The 17,998-nt window shown below is 40.4% G+C and overlaps 1 protein-coding gene across 1 annotated transcript in view; it reads left to right on the top strand.

Moving 5' to 3' along the window:
- Nucleotides 1-17,750, top strand: part of LOC103353841 (protein crumbs homolog 1-like) — a 30,982-nt gene extending 13,232 nt beyond the window's left edge. Inside the window, exons 4-13 of the mRNA XM_008277002.1 lie at nucleotides 1,222-1,361; nucleotides 3,632-3,817; nucleotides 3,929-4,042; nucleotides 8,181-9,134; nucleotides 10,066-10,607; nucleotides 12,037-12,202; nucleotides 14,073-14,934; nucleotides 16,642-16,758; nucleotides 16,903-17,029; nucleotides 17,529-17,750. Of these exons, the coding sequence (XP_008275224.1) occupies nucleotides 1,222-1,361; nucleotides 3,632-3,817; nucleotides 3,929-4,042; nucleotides 8,181-9,134; nucleotides 10,066-10,607; nucleotides 12,037-12,202; nucleotides 14,073-14,934; nucleotides 16,642-16,758; nucleotides 16,903-17,029; nucleotides 17,529-17,750 (3,430 nt within the window). The remainder of the gene's footprint in view (nucleotides 1-1,221; nucleotides 1,362-3,631; nucleotides 3,818-3,928; nucleotides 4,043-8,180; nucleotides 9,135-10,065; nucleotides 10,608-12,036; nucleotides 12,203-14,072; nucleotides 14,935-16,641; nucleotides 16,759-16,902; nucleotides 17,030-17,528) is intronic.
- Nucleotides 17,751-17,998: the final 248 nt, after the last annotated feature.

Genomic DNA, 17,998 nt, shown 5'->3' with positions numbered 1-17,998 from the left:
TTATGAGAGGAAGCCGGAGAACCTGGAGAGAACCCTCGCTGCACGGGGAGAACATGCAAACTCCATGCAGAAAGACCCCGGCGACCCTCTTGCTGTGAGGCATCGGTACTAACCACCAATCCACCTTGCAGCCATTATTATTATTATTATTATTATTATTATTATTATTATTATATGGCAAAATAATATAACAGAGAATAACTCTGGCTGTGTTTATGTTTCCCTTTAATGATGAGCCTGGTAAGGCCGATGTGTCATCCAGCAGTGTGTTGTTGTCTGGCTTAGACCGTATGGCAGACATTAAAGTTGACCAGGGATAAGAATTAATCCACTTACTGTCAGTCATTGTGATGAGTCATTAGATGGCTGGAGATGCTGAGAATACCCGGTACAGTAGCAACACTGATTGGAACACCAGGGAGTGCGGAACGATGGTGTGTTTCACAGTTGAATGATAAATGGTTGCAAAAACAGTGGGTGATATTGAAGTTTTGGAGCAGAAAGACATTAAAGGCCCCATTTAAACATTATAAGCGACAACCTCTTGGTTTAAAATATGAAGCCAAGGCCAAAGTACCAAACACTGCAGTTCCTCGAATAGCCACTTTAGGTTAACTCCAGATCAAATCAATTCCCATCAACCCCGATGTTAAAATGTCAACCTTTACAACAGAAATGTTAACAGGCAATACAAAAAACAGTTTTAGCCTCAATAGCTACCTTACCAGTTGTGTATTAGTTAATTTTTGCTGATTCATTATTCATTAGATTTTAATGATATAATGTATAGGACAATGAGAGGGTTAATTTTTGTGTGGTGAGTGTTTATACTTCTAATACATTGATACATTTTCTTTGTGTAATGAAATACTTTGACTGAATACTACCTTCTTTGTTCATCTGGTGTAGCTGAAGGTTGCTAATGTTAACTAACAGGGAAATGTAGCTGTAACTGACATCATTGTGTAGCAGTTCTCCTCTGGTTGTTGTCACTTGGAGCTACTGTGGCTGCTGCTCAGTAAAACCTAAGTAACCTCTTTCCTGCACTGGAAAAAATAGATATGCCCTTTTACCCCTTCCTAATGTTTTAATTTTTCAGTAGTTGATACACACACACACACACACACACACACACACACACACAATAAAGAGAAAATCAGATGAATATGTAGTATGCACTATAACACTGACTTGTGTGTGTGTGTGTCTGCTCTTTTCTAGCTATGAGTGTGACTGTGAAGGGACAGGGTTTGTAGGTGACCATTGTCAAGAGGATGTTCCTGAATGTGCTTCTGACCCCTGCCAGCATGGAGCCACATGCTTGGAGGGAATCAACCAGTACACATGCCTCTGCTGGCCAGGTATGCTGCGGTTCCGCATTAAATTTGTTATAAGCCAACTGCTATCACAGATCAAGGGCTCTACTTGGTCACTGAGCTGAAATCATAAAATTAAATGCATGTTTAAATGAAGGGGGGAAAAAAAACATCCAAAAAACTATGTTTTGCACACATGAAGAATGTGTCCTTGAGGTTTGAGGTTTCCGCATATAAATCAAACTGAAGATGTAAATAATCTGACCATTGTGTTTGGAGGACTAAACAGGGGTAAGAGCAGGAATCTCAGTCACCATTTATAGTCAAAATTGTATAAAAACTAGTTAAATTCTTTAAGGCTGTAATGATCTATAACAACTGATAGATAAGCATGAGGGAAAGATGCAGACGTGTACAGTCTTCTGTGATTTTTGTCGTTATAGTTGTGTTTGTGAATGAGTGTGTGCAGGTCCTAAGAGGATGCAAAATTCATCTCACATTTAATTTGTTGATGTTCTCTGGAAACTATACGATTAGACCCTTGTGTGACTCGTGGAAAAATCTACTGAATCTTGTTTGAACGGACAACTTTTTTCAATGGAAGGCAGCTAAAACCAGCAGCACAAAAAAAATAAAGTAGAAAATAAAGCAGAAATGCCTAATACACGATGCGACTCTGCCTGTTCTATCTCCTAGTTTTGTCCGACGTAACACACATAACTGACACAGAATGCAGCCAGATACAGAATGTCCATCAAGAGCCATGACACAGGGGCTTGTTGTAACACATGCATCAGTGACAGTGATTTTTACAGACTGTTTTTCCTGCCTTTTTAGATCTGTGACTGGTCAACTGAGCATGTGGAGGAAACAGAGTGGCCAAAAACTTTGGCATGCATTCTTGAGCTGTTCTTTTCTGGTTGACATTAAAGGCCACTTCATGGTTTTCACATGACCAATGCAGCCTTTGAAAGTGGACAGTGGATGCCCATCCTGTTCTAGTCATACTACAATAAGTACATGTTAGTCTGCTATGCAGTCAGTTGAATTGTCCCTCATGTTGAACACTGAAAAGCTGGCTGTGCTTTGCACTTTTTACAAGACATAGCAGCTAGTCATAGAATGAATTATCAGTGATTATTCCTGAAGTGTGTCGAGCTCAGTGTGTTGAAATAGCACATGGTTTCTGGAGAATTTAGAACTTCCCATTGTCTCTGGGCACTGTCCATGGTATGCATGGACAAAGCTCCTACAAAGTCTGACAATGATTGCTTCAATTACAGCTGTTAATGATTAATTATAAAGGTGGGGATGATGGAGAATCTTCTAGTAAAGAATCTCTTGATAACAAGCATTTGTTTTAAGCAAGTCGAATCAAATCAAATCAAATTTTTTTTATGTAGCACTTTTCATACACTACAGCAATACAAAGTGCTTTACAGCATTTAAAAACATTACAACATTCAAGAATATTAAAAAAGGAAACCCTTCCTTCCCACCCTCCATGCATACACATATAGCACATGCAGTCACACACACGCGCGCACAGATACACACACACACACACACACACACACACACCACTAGACTAAAGGAAGCATGGCATGGCACTGAGGGATTGTGGGAAACGCGACCATTGGGGCCGTCCACACCGGGAAGCAGTCGCAGGTGCCCTCACTGGGATGCGAACCGGCGACCTTCTTGCTGTGAGGCAACAGTGCTATCAACTGTGCCACCTTGCAGCCCACATGCAAGACAAATGCTGTAAAATGCTTTTATTTGCAGACCTTTTCCACTGTTCCATTCTAAATAATGGTTTGAATTTAGTTTTGTGAACCAGAACAGAAGCTTTTCTGCCCTGGTGCAAATGCTCCACATGTGTATTTTGTGGAAAATCTGCCCTAGAAGTACCAAGTTTTATATTAAAAAAAAAAAAAAAAGCTGTTCATCTGTTGCTAATATAACGATATGAGATGGATAAAATAGGCACCTTTCCAAGTCATATTGACTTTGCAATGAAATTTGCTCTTTCATTTCTTCTATTTTCTCTCCAGCTGCCATAGAAAGATAAAATCAGATTGTTACATATTGACAGAACTGGCTTGTTCAGATGAAATGTGAATTTTTGTGTTGGTGTATACAGTTTGTGTGAGAATGTCAAAGATCACTTTATGACCTGTATGGACAAAAGGAAAGATTACAGCAACCAATAACTCTTTTAACATGCCAAAACCCACCTGGTTAAATAAAGGAAAAAAATAAAATAAAATAAAAATTCAAGGCATGTAATATTGGGATATGTGTGTGTCTTCCAGGTTACGAGGGAGAGAACTGCCAAATAGATATAGATGAGTGTGAGCAGCATCCCTGTGACAATGGGGGTGAGTGTTTCCAGCGCTCAAATGTCCTGAATTATGGGATGCTTCCTGAACTCAGCACAGCTAATTTCAGCTATGAAGTGGCTGCTGGTTTCATCTGCCACTGTCTACAAGGATTCATTGGTGAGCCAGATTTACATTTAAAAGCTTTGAGATTCGTGGTACATTTACTCATTAACTCAAATCAGCTGAAGTGCACCTCGACCAAATCTCATTAATATGTTCTTCTTACAGGAGACAACTGCTCAGTCAATGTAGACGAGTGTGAGTCTGCTCCGTGTCAGCATGGAGGAAGCTGCCAGGATCTGGTCAACTCTTATCAATGTGTTTGTCCAGATGGCTTCACAGGTAGGAGAAACCTCTTATCGGCTCTTCTAATCTTATCTCCTAACAAAACATCTTTTCTGAGCTGCTCTTCCTCTGGATGCACCAAGGACAGGCGCTGTCACACATTACACTTGCTGCCTGGACCTGTGATCTGTGAGCTTGTACAGCTGTCACACCGATTACTGAAGCTGAACATGAGTACAACTGAACACATGGCTAGAGTTCAGAACTTTATACCAGGCTGAAAGATGTTCAAAGTGACAGAATTGGTAGATGGTGTTATTTTACACAGACTTCACAGTTAGTCTTACAATTAGTGACCAGTTCACGAGTTTGTTGATTCAGCAAGCTAATGTGCAGGACAGGAATTAATTGGGCAACATGGCAGAGAGAGGGCTATTAAAACAACTGGTGGTGGGCAGTAGCCTGGCAATGTACATAACTATTTAAAAAAGCACTGTACAGTGGTTTAGTGGAATCAACTCATCTTTTCAAATTAACTTAACGCAAATTTTAAACTGTTATCTATTTAAAGACCGTTTAAGATAAAGTACATACCTTATTATTTCCAGACCACATAGCTGAGATTGCCTGATGATGTCCCCATCACAGTTAGGAAAAAATATGTTTATTTCCAGCATTTTATGGTGAGATGGATGTAAAAAAAAAACAACAAATTCATGATACAATGTAATCCTCTTTTGGTATAATGACTAATATGACCTGTAACAATTATTATATCAACTGATGCAAGACCTGTGTAGCCTAGACTGTGATGGAAAAAATAACTAAATAGTGAAGTTACCCTGAAAATAGCCAAGAGTTCACAGGGTTAAACTGACTAGATTTACATGGTTAAACAACTAGAAAAAAAAAAAATATTAATGAAATTTTCTTAATTTTATTAATGAATTTTACTCGAAAACAACAAGGTATGTTTTCCCTAAATTCCATGCACAGTTAACAAGGCCGATTCCAATAATCTTAGTAAACATTTTTACACTCTTGAATCACCTTTATCTCCATTTAATTGTAATGCTATTGCATTAAATTAGAATGCAGTCCATTTACATTCACCTCTGAAATCCTTATTAGGTCACAAGACAACTCTGTTTTACCTCCACAAAACACAAGTACTCTTAACAATGTTACAGAACTTTGACCTTTCCGTTACCCCTTGTGTTTTCACTGGTTTTGCTTGCCAAGTGGTGTAAAGATCCTCCATTTGGGGGACCATAGTAATTTGATCTGAACTGAGTTGAACATCCTCAGTGGAAACCAGGGTAGACAGACAACCTACACGCCAGGCCTTCGAATCTTCTTGGCCAAACAATAAAGGGTTAATCCTGCTCCTGCTGATCATTCCTCATGGCCAGCCAAGGTATTAATTCCTCATTAGAGGAGATTTGTCACAGCATAACTAAAAACAGAGAGATCCACACCAAAAGCTGACCTTGAAAAACAAAAATCTGGACTCAGAAGTGAGGAATTCAGCCAAAAGCTCTCATCAGCAAATGAGAAGCTTATTTGCTATCAGCATTATGAGGATGAGACGTGGAAGTTGCAGCAGAGCAGAGGAGAGGAAGGGATGAGAGGGCATATGGTATGGAGGAACATAGCAGAAAATAACAAAGCCAATAAAAGGTGCCATATGTCAGGCGTCCATCTTGGGCATTAAACAGGGGTCTCCTAAGAAATTTGTAAAGGGAAGAGAAGATTATAGCAAAGCTGCTTACAGAAGCCTAAACAAAGCCTGATGAAAAAAGTCAATACAAAAAACTGTTTGAGCAAAACAAGGACTTTTATATACTGATCTGTATAAAACTGCTCTGGTTCACGCCACTGTAAAAATGGCAAAGAACAGGCAAAGAAAGGGGAAACTCCATATAGCACAAAATATTATCCTGTTAACTTTGTTCAGCATGTCACATGTGATCAGGTGGTTACAGCTCAAACAAGCTGTTAATGCAATAGAACTTAAGCCAAGCTGTGCCCATGTCATTTTACTTGGGTCATATTAATAGTGTGGGAAGCTTTAGTTTGACTAAGTTTTTAAAGGTTGATTTAAAAAAAAAAAAAGGTTTTGGGTAAAACAGATGTGTGTTTTAGGTTTATTAATTTACATGTCCATAAGCATGAGCAAAAGTTGCACACATTTCTAACTGGATTCAGTAAATTACAGCTCACATGACAAAAAAGAAACATCTTCATTTACTGTATATCCAGATTTTTTTCTTTTTCATTCCGAAGTATCAACACTACAACTTCTGATGCATTTACTGCAACATTTAGTGTAAGTACCATTGGCCTTTAAAATAGAATCAGATTACCTCAGTACACTTGAATACAGTTTTTCAAGGTGCTTAGCAGATAGACTATTTCAAGAATCTTGGAGAAATTGCTGCAATTATTTTATAGATTTAGTCTTTTTCAGTGTCTTCTCTCTGTTCATGTAATCCTTGGCTGACTGACTGGCTGTGTGGGGGCCAGACCATCTGTTGCAGGGCTGCTTGTTCGTCTTTGTTGAAGAAAAAGTATATTGTTTAGTCATTCATGACTCTGGCTGAATATTTGGAATTCGAGTGCTGACACTATGAAAGGCAATGGTGTTTGGGATAAATTAGAATTAGTCAAATAAATAAAACACCTTATTTCTCCACATCTGACAAGCATATACCACAACAAAAATGAATTAATATAAAGTTAAACTACATTTTTTAAATATTCAGAATATGAATTCTGAGGTTTATATACTTTAATATATAAATATATCAAAACAAAAATCATATATCAGTCTTTTTTGTGTCAAAGTCAAAGTCAGACTAAGAATTTGGGTTTATTTGCTCATAGGTTTAAAAATAATTTCAGAACATTCAAGTAAATGAGTTTTTTCACAAGCAACAGAAAAATGTGATAATCAAACATTTGCAAAACTCATTTGAAAAATGAATATCAACTCCATGTGTAAATCCTGCCCTGTTCCGACCTGGCCCAACTGAAGCTTTGAACCTGCAGCACCTCCTGCTGGCTCTTTACTGCTAGTGGGCCTCCACAAGTCAGCACACAGAGCAGGGAGGGGACTGCAGCACTACATTCCTCTTGTCAAACACTGACAGGAGCCAGCTGGAGGCTGGAGGCTTACCGCTCTGATAGGGCTGAGCTGCAGACGGAAGAGGAGCAGGGGGTGTGAGGGAGGGAGGGATGAATTCAGGGAGGGATGGAGGAGGGAGAGAGAAGAAGGAAAAAAAGGAGAACAGGACTGCTTCATAATCACTTCTGCCTGTCTGCCTGGTACAGAGAGGAGGACTACTTCTGCTTTGTAAACTAAAGAGAAAGAGAGAGAAAGAGTGAGGGAGAGAGAAAGAGAGAAGGGGGACCTTGTTGTGTCATCCCACTGTGAGGAGTGTGTTGGCAGTCACCTCAGTGGATCATGGGAGGAAGCAGGTTGATGCTGCTGCTACTCTGCTGCTGCTGTGGACTCTGGTGGCTGACAGGTACAGTATGGTACAGCACTTTTTAATGTTACATTTCAATGGAAGAAAGTTCCGTGCTCGTGTATGAGGGTGGAGTCTTGGCACACACAGGACAAACAGCTTTAGGGTTCCTTGGGTGTCGTGTATTTTAAAGGACTATGTTAATGCAAGCTGACTGCTGCTGCCACGGCTTAATCTTGAATGCGGTTTGATGAGGCGACTTTGACCACCAGGTAGAAAGACTGTATTTCCTGCACAAAGTGTGTACGTGGTACAAGGTTGTCTGACATGCATACAGTGCAGTATGTCATCGCCTAGCTGATACAATCAGCAGGAAAAACACTGATTTAATTGTGTTAAGGGGGACAACAAATCTTATTGATGTGTAATTGTTCGATTAACAGCTATTTCCTCAAGTCATTTCCTCCTTCAGACTTTGCCCTAAAACGCTCTGTTAATCTGTCTCTGAGTGCACACTTAGCTCTGTATCTAAATAAGTCTTTAAATGTTTTTGACTTTCCAGGCTGCTCAGTTCTCTCGTGTGTTTGATTAAAAATATTTCTGTTGCTGAATTATTAACATAAATATGATTTCTGTGTAAATAAAATGTTTTGGCAGCTAAAGCAAAGTTGAATAAATGTTTCTGAATAAGTTGTAGCACTGAACGTCAGTGTCTCCCCTTGTAGGTGTACACTGTGAGGTGGACATCGACGAGTGTGACAGCAGTCCCTGCCAGAATGGTGCCACGTGCGAAGATGCTGCCAACTCCTATTGGTGTCACTGCTCTGTGCCAGAGCCAGGCCAGGAGCCCTGGGGTGGGCGAGACTGTGACGTCAGGCTGGTTGGCTGCCAGCAGCACCAGTGTCAGCATGAAGCAGATTGTGTTCCCATCCTAACAGACTATGGCGTACACAGTTACACCTGCCTGTGTCCGCCTGGCTGGACTGGAGAACGCTGCAACACCTCCACCACCTTCTCCTTCAACTCTGAGGGCTACGTCCACATGCAGCTGCCTGTTCTGAAGAACAGGACAAAGCAACAGATGGATGAATACAACCAGGGGCTTCACATGCAGCTTCGATTCAGGAGCACTCTGCCTAACATGGTGCTGTACTATCGGGGCACCCTGGAGCGCTTTATCTCCCTGGAGCTTGCTGAGGGCTCCCTCCAGGCCAAGGTGAAATCAGGGAAGGTTTTACAGGCCATTTACCCCGGCCGAGTCAATGATGGAGAATGGCACCAGGTCACTGTGACCATGGATGAGAGACTGGTTCTGACTGTAAAAGGACATGGCTGTGATCAGGGTTGCCAGGTGAAAAATGAGGGTCACAATCATCTAATCTTTCTTCAACCCAGCTCCTTTCAACAGCTGTATGTAGGAGGGGCACCACAGGAATATTTGGCCAACTTGTCCAGTAGAAAGGGCTTCCTTGGCTGTATGGAAGACCTTCAGGTTGACCATAAGCTGCTGCTGCCTCAGGATCTCATCAGAGAGGAGAATACGGGCTTGGAACTGGGATGTACCAAAAAAGACTGGTGTCAGGATGACCCATGCATGCAGCATGGACAGTGTATGGACATGTGGATTCATGCCAGCTGTTACTGTCATCGACCCTACTACGGACAACACTGTGAAAAAGGTAACAGTACCGCATGTGTATTTTTTTTTTTTGTTTTCTTTTGCAATGATAATTGTCATTATGAACTTACTTAAATTACTTTGCACCTATAGAGTACGTAAAATTTTCTTGGAGTTACTCCGGCAATATAAGAATCCAATATATACACAATAACTGCTTTCTCAGTTCATGGAAATATTTTGCTACAAACACGTATCCTAAGTGGTGTTCTTGTTTTTTCAGTGAGGATGTGATGAAATAAATATATGATTGAAATCTGAACTTCCTCGTAAAGAGCACCCAATGAATATGAATATTATACCTGGATAAAGCTGAATGTATCACAGTCTAAACTTCTTTACACCCTCCACTCTGTACTGGAGTTAGTGCTTACAGTTGTTTGGACTGCTACTATTAAAACAAACAAAAGCTATAAAAGGACTTCTTAATGATTAAGGCAATTTTGAGGATGTAAAAACAGTGCATGCTTATCATTTTCTCTAGAGGCTCAAGCAGTTCTCAATTCAACTTTTATAAACAATAAATGATTGCTACCAAAACCTAAAATTACACAAAGAAAAATAAAGAAAGAATGGTAAAGGCCAGACAGATTTACTTTGCTTATACCTTTCAACAATATAAAAATTTAAAGTGCTTCACATACGATGTAAAATAGCAGCAGTGACAAAGATACTCATACTTTTGAATGAGAAAAAGGAGAGCTTCAATAATCCAGAGAAATGTGTCTTGTTCATTTTAAAGATCAAGTTTGAATTTTAATACCTTTCTTGAGTAATGTTAAATTTCACTCCTCATTAAAAGCCACACAAGAAATTATAGAACTGCCTCACAGGTGTCCACTTGAGTATATCTTATTTGAGATGTATCTGTATCATGTCCCAGTATGTTGGAATTAAACATTTACAACTTTGTCCTTCCAAACCCACCTCAGAGTTCCCATCCTGGACACTCGGCCATGAGAACACGACCAGCTATTCTGCCTTCAACATCTCTGAAACCCATGGAGACAACTTTACTATTTCCTTCTTAATACGCTCCCTTAAACATAACGGCCTGCTCCTGCAGTTCTGCCGAGAAGAAAAGCCCTACCTGACCATCTATCTAAAGGAAGGCACTGTTGCTATCTACAGCCCTCACACCACACTATTGACAGAAGCCAATTTAGTCACTGATGGGAATAACAACTTGGTGACTTTAAAGGTTAACTATGGCCATGTGGTCTTCCCCAAAGCAGGGAATCATCGAGCCTTAGGGAACGTGAGTATAGAGGCCGGGGATGTAGTGTATGTTGGAGGGCTGCCTGCAGGCAAGAATATGAACGCATGGGGTGGAAACTTCAAGGGCTGCTTGCAGGACATTCGACTGGACCACAAGCATCTGGCCACTGAGGATTACCCAGAGGGGGAAGAGACTTACCAAGCAAGCATAGAAGAGAACATGCTGTTGGGATGCAAAAGTGATAACACATGCAAGGTAAAAAGAAATATTTTATACAATCAGCTGCATGATCATTACTTTAACTACAGTACATGCAAAAATGAGTTGAGCTGCATCTCTGACTAGATCTTGTGAAAGGTAGAAATAGGCTTAACCTATACAGTGTATATAAAGTTGCTCCTTTCGAACATTGATCATGACCAATCTAATTATATTCATGATTATAATTATAGCATTGACTTGTGTGGATAGGTATCAATCAGCCTTGCACATCTGCACAATGCAATTTTAGCCCATTCATCTTTGCAAAATTGTCTTAAACTCTGTCAGGTTACATGGGGATTGTGAAAGAACAGCTCTTTTTAAGTCCAGCTACAAATTTTCAGTTGGTTTGAGATCATGATGCTACCACCACCATGCTGCATCTATGGAAATTTCAAACATAATTTGGGCCAAGGTCCTTTTAATCCCAGAAATCTAGGAAACATCAAGTATTTGCACTACAATCGTATCTGTTGTCCATATAATTACAAATACTGCTTCTCAAGACAGTAACAACATCATTGCTGTCTTGGCAATCATTTGTTTCAACAAAATTGGATGAAGAACTCTGATTTAATCACATTGGCTGAAGAAGATACTTGGGCAATAGGACATTTCTGACATGAAAGTTTTGGGTTTTGTAAAGCTAATAGAGACAGAGTTGATCTATTTGTATGTGGAAGCCATATGATGTGTTACATTGGAAATAATTATGTATTAATCAGTTGCACAATAGGGTGGAGTCCCCATTGTTGGGCAAATGCTTCCCATTGGTTTTTACTATTACATGTAATCAACTAAATCAATCCACCATTCATCAGTTTAGACATTTTCTATACAGCACACAAGTCTGGCTACACCTCATTATCATTCTGCTATAAGCGAATTTGGTCTTTTGCATAAGAGTTTTCCTGTTGTGAATTATGTGTTAGACAAGTTGAAGATGGCATGTTGATAGATATAAAGATGCCATGGTTACTTGAGTTCATCCACAATACTATTTACAATTAAATTACAGCCCATTCAGTACTTTTGAATAGAAATTTCTGTCTGGTGCAAAGAGATGGACTAACACTTTATCCAACTAATACTTGTTCAGAGCAACTATAACCATGTCATGGATGGTCATTAGATAGAATGCATTGCCAATTCTGTCTTGCTAACATTCAGTTTTAAAGAAAAGCCTCAAGTAAACTGTTACGTTTCGCCAGTGTATGGCTCTAACACTGAACCCATGCTAATTGCAGAACCATCTGATAGCCCGGCTGTTTTGCCTCAACCCTATTAACATTGATCTGGTTGTTAGTCTCTTTGATCTGTAAGTTAGTGCTCAATCCTCTCTGTAGTTTTTACCTCTGCGGTCGAATCAGGTGAGAGACTTTGCAAGTAATCGTCTAATCCGTTTGTGTTTGTCTGTGGCCAGGATGAGCCCTGTTTCAATGGTGGACAGTGTCAGGTCACCTGGAATGACTTCAGGTGTGACTGCTCCATTAACTACTCAGGTCGGCTGTGTGAGACACGTTTGTGGTGCATCGACAAGCCTTGTTTTGACGGAGTGCGCTGTATGGATCTACAGGATGGTTATGAGTGTGAGTAATCCCTTCGCAGTGATTATCACTCTCTTCACCAAGGCAGGGCATGTCAAGTCAGGCCAGGTCAACTGTACTTGTTTACCTCTTAATTAGACTTAAAGTTCTGCCAACCATAGACCCTTGGTGACATCAAAGGAAACACTCCCTAGTACAGGAGAGACTCCCTAATGTCAAGAGTCCTGCAATAGGTGCTGAGAAGAAAGACTTTGCTAATACTAGCACAACAATTATAGAGCTGATGGTAGCTGCTTTATTTGTAGAGCAGTACTGGGATCATGAATCAGTCCAGTATATGTGCAGTGCAATGCTGCAATAAAAGGGCCTATTCAGCAATTTCATACTGAACTAATAAAATTGTTAATATTGTAGAAGGAGAAAGAGCTTTTTACATTTTGTGTTCCAGTTTCAGTGTTTTCATTAAAAATGATTTGTATTTTACTGAACACAGAGATACATGGCTGTCCACACAGCCCTCCCAACCTGAATCTGGTTCTGTTGGAGGTTTCCTCCTACTGTTCAGGGCGGACTTGTTGGGTTTTTGTCATGAGCCTTACATGACATATGTCAAGTTTTGATGTTATATGAATAAAAATCCATTGAAGTGAACTGAAGCCCTACCAACCTTATAGGTTGTGCATTGTCGATATCCATTTAAAATTTTTTGTTGTTTCTGAAAAATTAGGTTTTTTCCATCATTCAGGTCTAAATGCTACAATACCCATGAACCTCAGATGCCTTTCAAGAAAATGCCTATCAAATCTGACAGAAATTACTTAAACTGCAGAGTGTGTTTACAGTTTATATAACACAATTTTAAGGTCATTAATTCAGTAATCTTAACAGAAATGCACTGTGGGATTTAATTAAGGAGAATAAAGTTTAAATTTCTATGTACACAAGCTTGTACTTTCAATGTTTTTTCTTATCAAAGAAAACAGAGGTAATAATCAATAGAACTGATAGATTAACTTGGAGAGTTTCATACTGATAGGATCTGTAGAAGAGCTCCAACTGTAACATTTTCTGTGGTAAAAATTTATGAGCTCTATACTTCTTGAACCAGCTGCTCCAAGAACTGCTACTCCCACTTTATAACTCAATAGCTGAGACAGTTAGGAACATAATTCTTTCTCTCTTTTGCTGGAATAAATCACAAGTTAAACTATGAGATGATTAGAAAGATGATGGCCCTAGACAAAACAAGACAGGGAATTCCTAAAGTTATTGCAATTCATCTTCAGGGGGTTAGGAAAAATGGGTGCCATCTAAACTATACTCTGAGAATGTCCAGACATTTAATTCAAAGAAAGGAATGCCAGTGTAATACTTATGACAGAATAGGATTGGTAAAGTTTGTAGACTTCCTCATTTGGGGACCATAACGTTTGTACAAAATTGCATTGCAATTCATCCAATAGTTCTTGACATAGTTTAGTCCAGACCAAAGTGGCAGACTGAAACACCAGCGCTGCCATCCATAAACTCCATAAGCGGAGAAAAACTGATAAAATGAAAGCAGCAATGGCCATAGTTTTCTGGACTTTTAGTCTCTTGAATACTTTAAATCCAGAACTGCCAGTGAGATCATCAGGGATAGTCAGGGAAAACCTTATAATATTATATTCTGGAGAGAAACCTAACAAATCCAATGATTCCAAGTAGCAACAGGGTTCTTTGCACAGAGACAAGGATAGTACTGTGAAAACAGACAATGTATAATAGAACAAAAATCAATGAGAAGGTAATGCAGTCAAAACAGTAATCCAAAGAACAGTATTTCAAGGCAAAACGTGAACTTACTTCTAACTGACATACAATAGTTTGTTAGTTTCAGCAACCTTGCTCACATAATCTTGTCTTTCCACAGGTTTAACTGAAGCCATTTTTCAGGACAACTCTCTTCAGTATGTTGCCAACAGCTCCCTTATGATTCCTGTAACCAGCATCACCATGGACATACGAACGCGTGATGAGAATGGGATTTTGTTGCGGGCCGAGAGCAGAGCTGAGGTCTTCTGCCTGGGTCTGCTCAACTCTAGTCTGCTGGTCAAACTGGACAGTGGAGCTGGTGCAGAGCTTCTGGCCTTCACAAGTGACAGGACCATCGCCGATGGGGCGTGGCACCACATCCAACTCACCATGGCGGACCCTACACAGCTAGTGTCCCGCTGGCGCCTCACAATAGATGGGCAGAGAGCTGGCGGCAGCTTTGGAGTTAGTGGCAACCTCAACTTCCTCAATGACACTAACATCTGGCTTGCAGAAAAATACACTGGATGTTTAGGGGAGGTGAGAGTGGGTGGTGTCTACCTGCCACTCATAAACGTACAAGTTGCACCTCAGATGAGCCGGTTCTCCAGACTGGGTGGACACGAGCCAATCATAGGATGCCAAGGTGCACCAATTTGTGATTCCCAACCTTGTCTCAACCAGGGCCAGTGTCAGGACCAGTTTAATGAGTTTAACTGCAGCTGCAGCTCTGGCTGGGAGGGGGAGCTATGTGAAACAGAGATAAATGAGTGTTCTTCAGCTCCCTGTGTCTATGGTACATGTAAAGACCTCTTGGCTGACTACCAGTGTGACTGCGAACCTGGATACACAGGGAAAGACTGCAAGGATGAGGTGGACAACTGCCTGGAATTCAGCTGTGTGAACGGAGGAGTCTGTTTGGAAACGTTGGGAACTCACACATGTTCATGTCCTCCTGGCTACATCGGCAAGCGCTGCCAGTGAGTACACACCTTCTCTCTGCAGCACATTTTTTCACATCACATGCCACCAGGTCAGGATAGTGCTTTGATATGGAGTTGCCTAAAATGACATTTTCTAACATCAGCTTCGCCCTGTGAATCAACTTCCCAACCCTTCTATTGCTTTCTTCAGAGTTACCTCTTTTTCTTTCAATGAACCAATTTAAAATCACAGGAGTAACAGAAGTCAAAAACAGCTGTGTCATAAGATGTTTAGTTTCTACAGAAACATTTCTTATGCCAACGTTTATGGGGACACACTGAAAACAGTTCTATAATGTCTTGTCTAGATTTGTAGTAGCATCTCATTTTAACAAAAACAGTTTAGGAAATAAATTCTAATTACTTCTCAGCAAGGTTCAGCTTGATCTTAGAGAGGACTACTTTTTAATTAAAATTCTGTACAGCAAACTGAAAGTGTGGAATTTGAGAGATGGCATGTACCAGACAAGTTGTGGAAGAACCTGAGTTTGACCATAACCAGCATGACTGATGATTGTTACAGGTTCTAGTGTATGCCTGTACATCACTGCAGCAAAGTGAGAGATAAAACCAGGGGAGGTTAGCAAAAAAAAAAAAAGATTTCCAATGGGATACTTCCAAAATAATACAAACAGTAGAGATGAAAGGGTACTGCCTACTTGTACTAAGTGCAAGTACAATGTTTTCTCAGTGGCTGTGCTCCAGAAGTTTATGCTTACAGCTCACCTGTGTTTTCCTATCCTGTCTGATTTTTGTAAGAATATGCAAGAGCATTTCACTTATCAAAATTAGTATGACTGCACCATTACCAAAGATAAAACAGGACTGTAGTATTGGACAAATATATGATCTAATCCTAAGTGCTTCAGTAGAAGGCAAGTGGACTTTTCTTTATGGTTCTTGAAGACCTTTTCGCTCTCATACAAGAAACTGCCTCAGTGGAGAGAGTTACGATGTCTTCACTGCCAACCAGTCAACATGCGTTCATGTTCTTGCCATGGACTTTATGACTGACAATCTACAACGATAGATGATCTAATTTTCAGCTTCAGTACCGGGAAGTAAATGTCAGGGTGTCACTTTAAGGCGTCAATCTGTTAAATCAGTCTTTTACAATTAAAACAGTTTTACTGCAACTTAAAACCAGCTTCGTGATAACACCAGCCTTGTTTCTGATTCCTTTACAAGCAATCAGAAAACCTACTTATGAAACATAAATGTAACTGGATAATAAATAAGAGTAGCAGCTACAGCAGCATACAAACAATTAGTAAAACTTTTTCATTCTAGAAAAATTATCTTTACATTAAACTAACAATTGACCTTTAAGAAGGGAGCACTTGATTTGATGTAGCACAAAGGCTCATTTCTTAACGCAAATTTTTAAATTATACCTTCTGTGTAGTCCTTAATGTTATCTATTTTTCACAGCTGACTATGGTAACAGCTCCAGTTCACCTCGTTGTAAAAGTATAAAATACAACTGAAACAATTCAATTCATTGGTTGGTCAAAGAAATATAATTGGCAAGACATCACCTTGGGCTCACATGCTAAATGTTGGTTATTTTTCACATTTTGCAATGAATCCATTCAAAAACTAAGTAGCAGATTAGCTGATGATGAAAATGATCATTAGCTGCAGCCGTGCTGTAGAATCATACATTGTAGATTGTAACAGAAAGTGTTTTTGTTTGTCTTTTAGGTGGCGTTTCCCTCCAGTCTCATGTGATGCAAACACAAAATGTCTTAATGGAGGGGTTTGTATAGGAGCTGACTCTGGAGGCAACTGCACTTGCAAGCCAGGATACACAGGTGCCAGGTGAGAGCAGCCCTCTGCACATTCCTCGTCACTCACCTGCTGTGAAGTGTGTCTGAACCACATCCAAGTGATAAGGTCAGAGGTGCATGTGAGCTACTGCTCTGTCAGTTGGCGTTGTGTTAAAACCCTCCTGATATGTTTCAGGTGTGAGACGGAAATAGACGAGTGTGAGTCCAATCCTTGTCTCAACGGTGCCACCTGTCTGGACAGACTTAACCACTTTCAGTGTTTGTGTGTGCCGGGATTCAGCGGAATGCTGTGTGAGAGCAATGTAAGTAACAGACAGATGTTTTCCCGAACATTGGCTATGTGTCCCTTCAGCTGTCACAGAAACTATGGTCTAAAATGACCTATAACATAGACAGATTTGGTTCAAAGCACAGGGGGTGGCAGAATGAGACACATAGTCATTTTGAGTCTCTTCAAAATGTATTCAGATAACTAGACTTACAGTTTATTGTGTTGTAGATTTAATTTAGTATGGGTCAGGGAGGAAGGAGGCCAGAGGGATAAGTCAGCAGCAGGACCAAGGACCCCTTCACCCAGAAGGCACAAAGAAAATAAGTTTTAGCTGCAGTTTTAAACAGCCCGGGGATTTAGGGGTGGATATACTCAAGGGGTCAAGATACTCGACAAACCAAGCAACCCTAACCCAAACAACCTAGTAAGCAAAATTAAATAGATCATCCACCTATCTATCTATTGTGTGTGTGCATGGTGTATACATATCATAACATATTATGTATGTATAATATTCTGTGTGCTTCCAGAAAGAGGAGCATAAGGAGCGAATTCCCTGGCTGGCAGTGACCATCCCGCTGACCACGCTGTGTGTCTTACTGGTCATCCTGGTGGTGTTTTTCCTCATCATGACAGCACGAAAGAAGCGTCAGTCAGAAGGCACATATAGCCCCAGTTCACAGGAGGTGGCTGGTGCAAGGCTGGAAATGGGCAGTGTCCTCAAAGTGCCCCCAGAGGAGAGGCTGATCTGAGGCCTGATGCCTCACCTCACAGATTTGCATCCAAAGGATGTACAAATAAGGGCGGAAAGAACATATACTTTGCAGTATCATACTGCTTTGGTCTTCCTCCCTACTGAAAAGATATCGAGGATAAAACAATGACAGATCCTCTGCCTGGAAAAACTACTGACGTTGGAGGCTCGGAGGTGGGCAGGTAAAGACCAGAGGGTGAGAGAGGCTGTCTCCTGATTATTCAAACTATCCTGCTGGCTAGAGTG

Source organism: Stegastes partitus, unplaced genomic scaffold (assembly GCF_000690725.1).
Source record: "Stegastes partitus isolate 25-593 unplaced genomic scaffold, Stegastes_partitus-1.0.2 Scaffold86, whole genome shotgun sequence".
NCBI lineage: Eukaryota > Metazoa > Chordata > Actinopteri > Pomacentridae > Stegastes > Stegastes partitus.
Note: the sequence above shows the minus strand (reverse complement) of the source record. Positions and strands in the feature narration are given on the sequence as shown.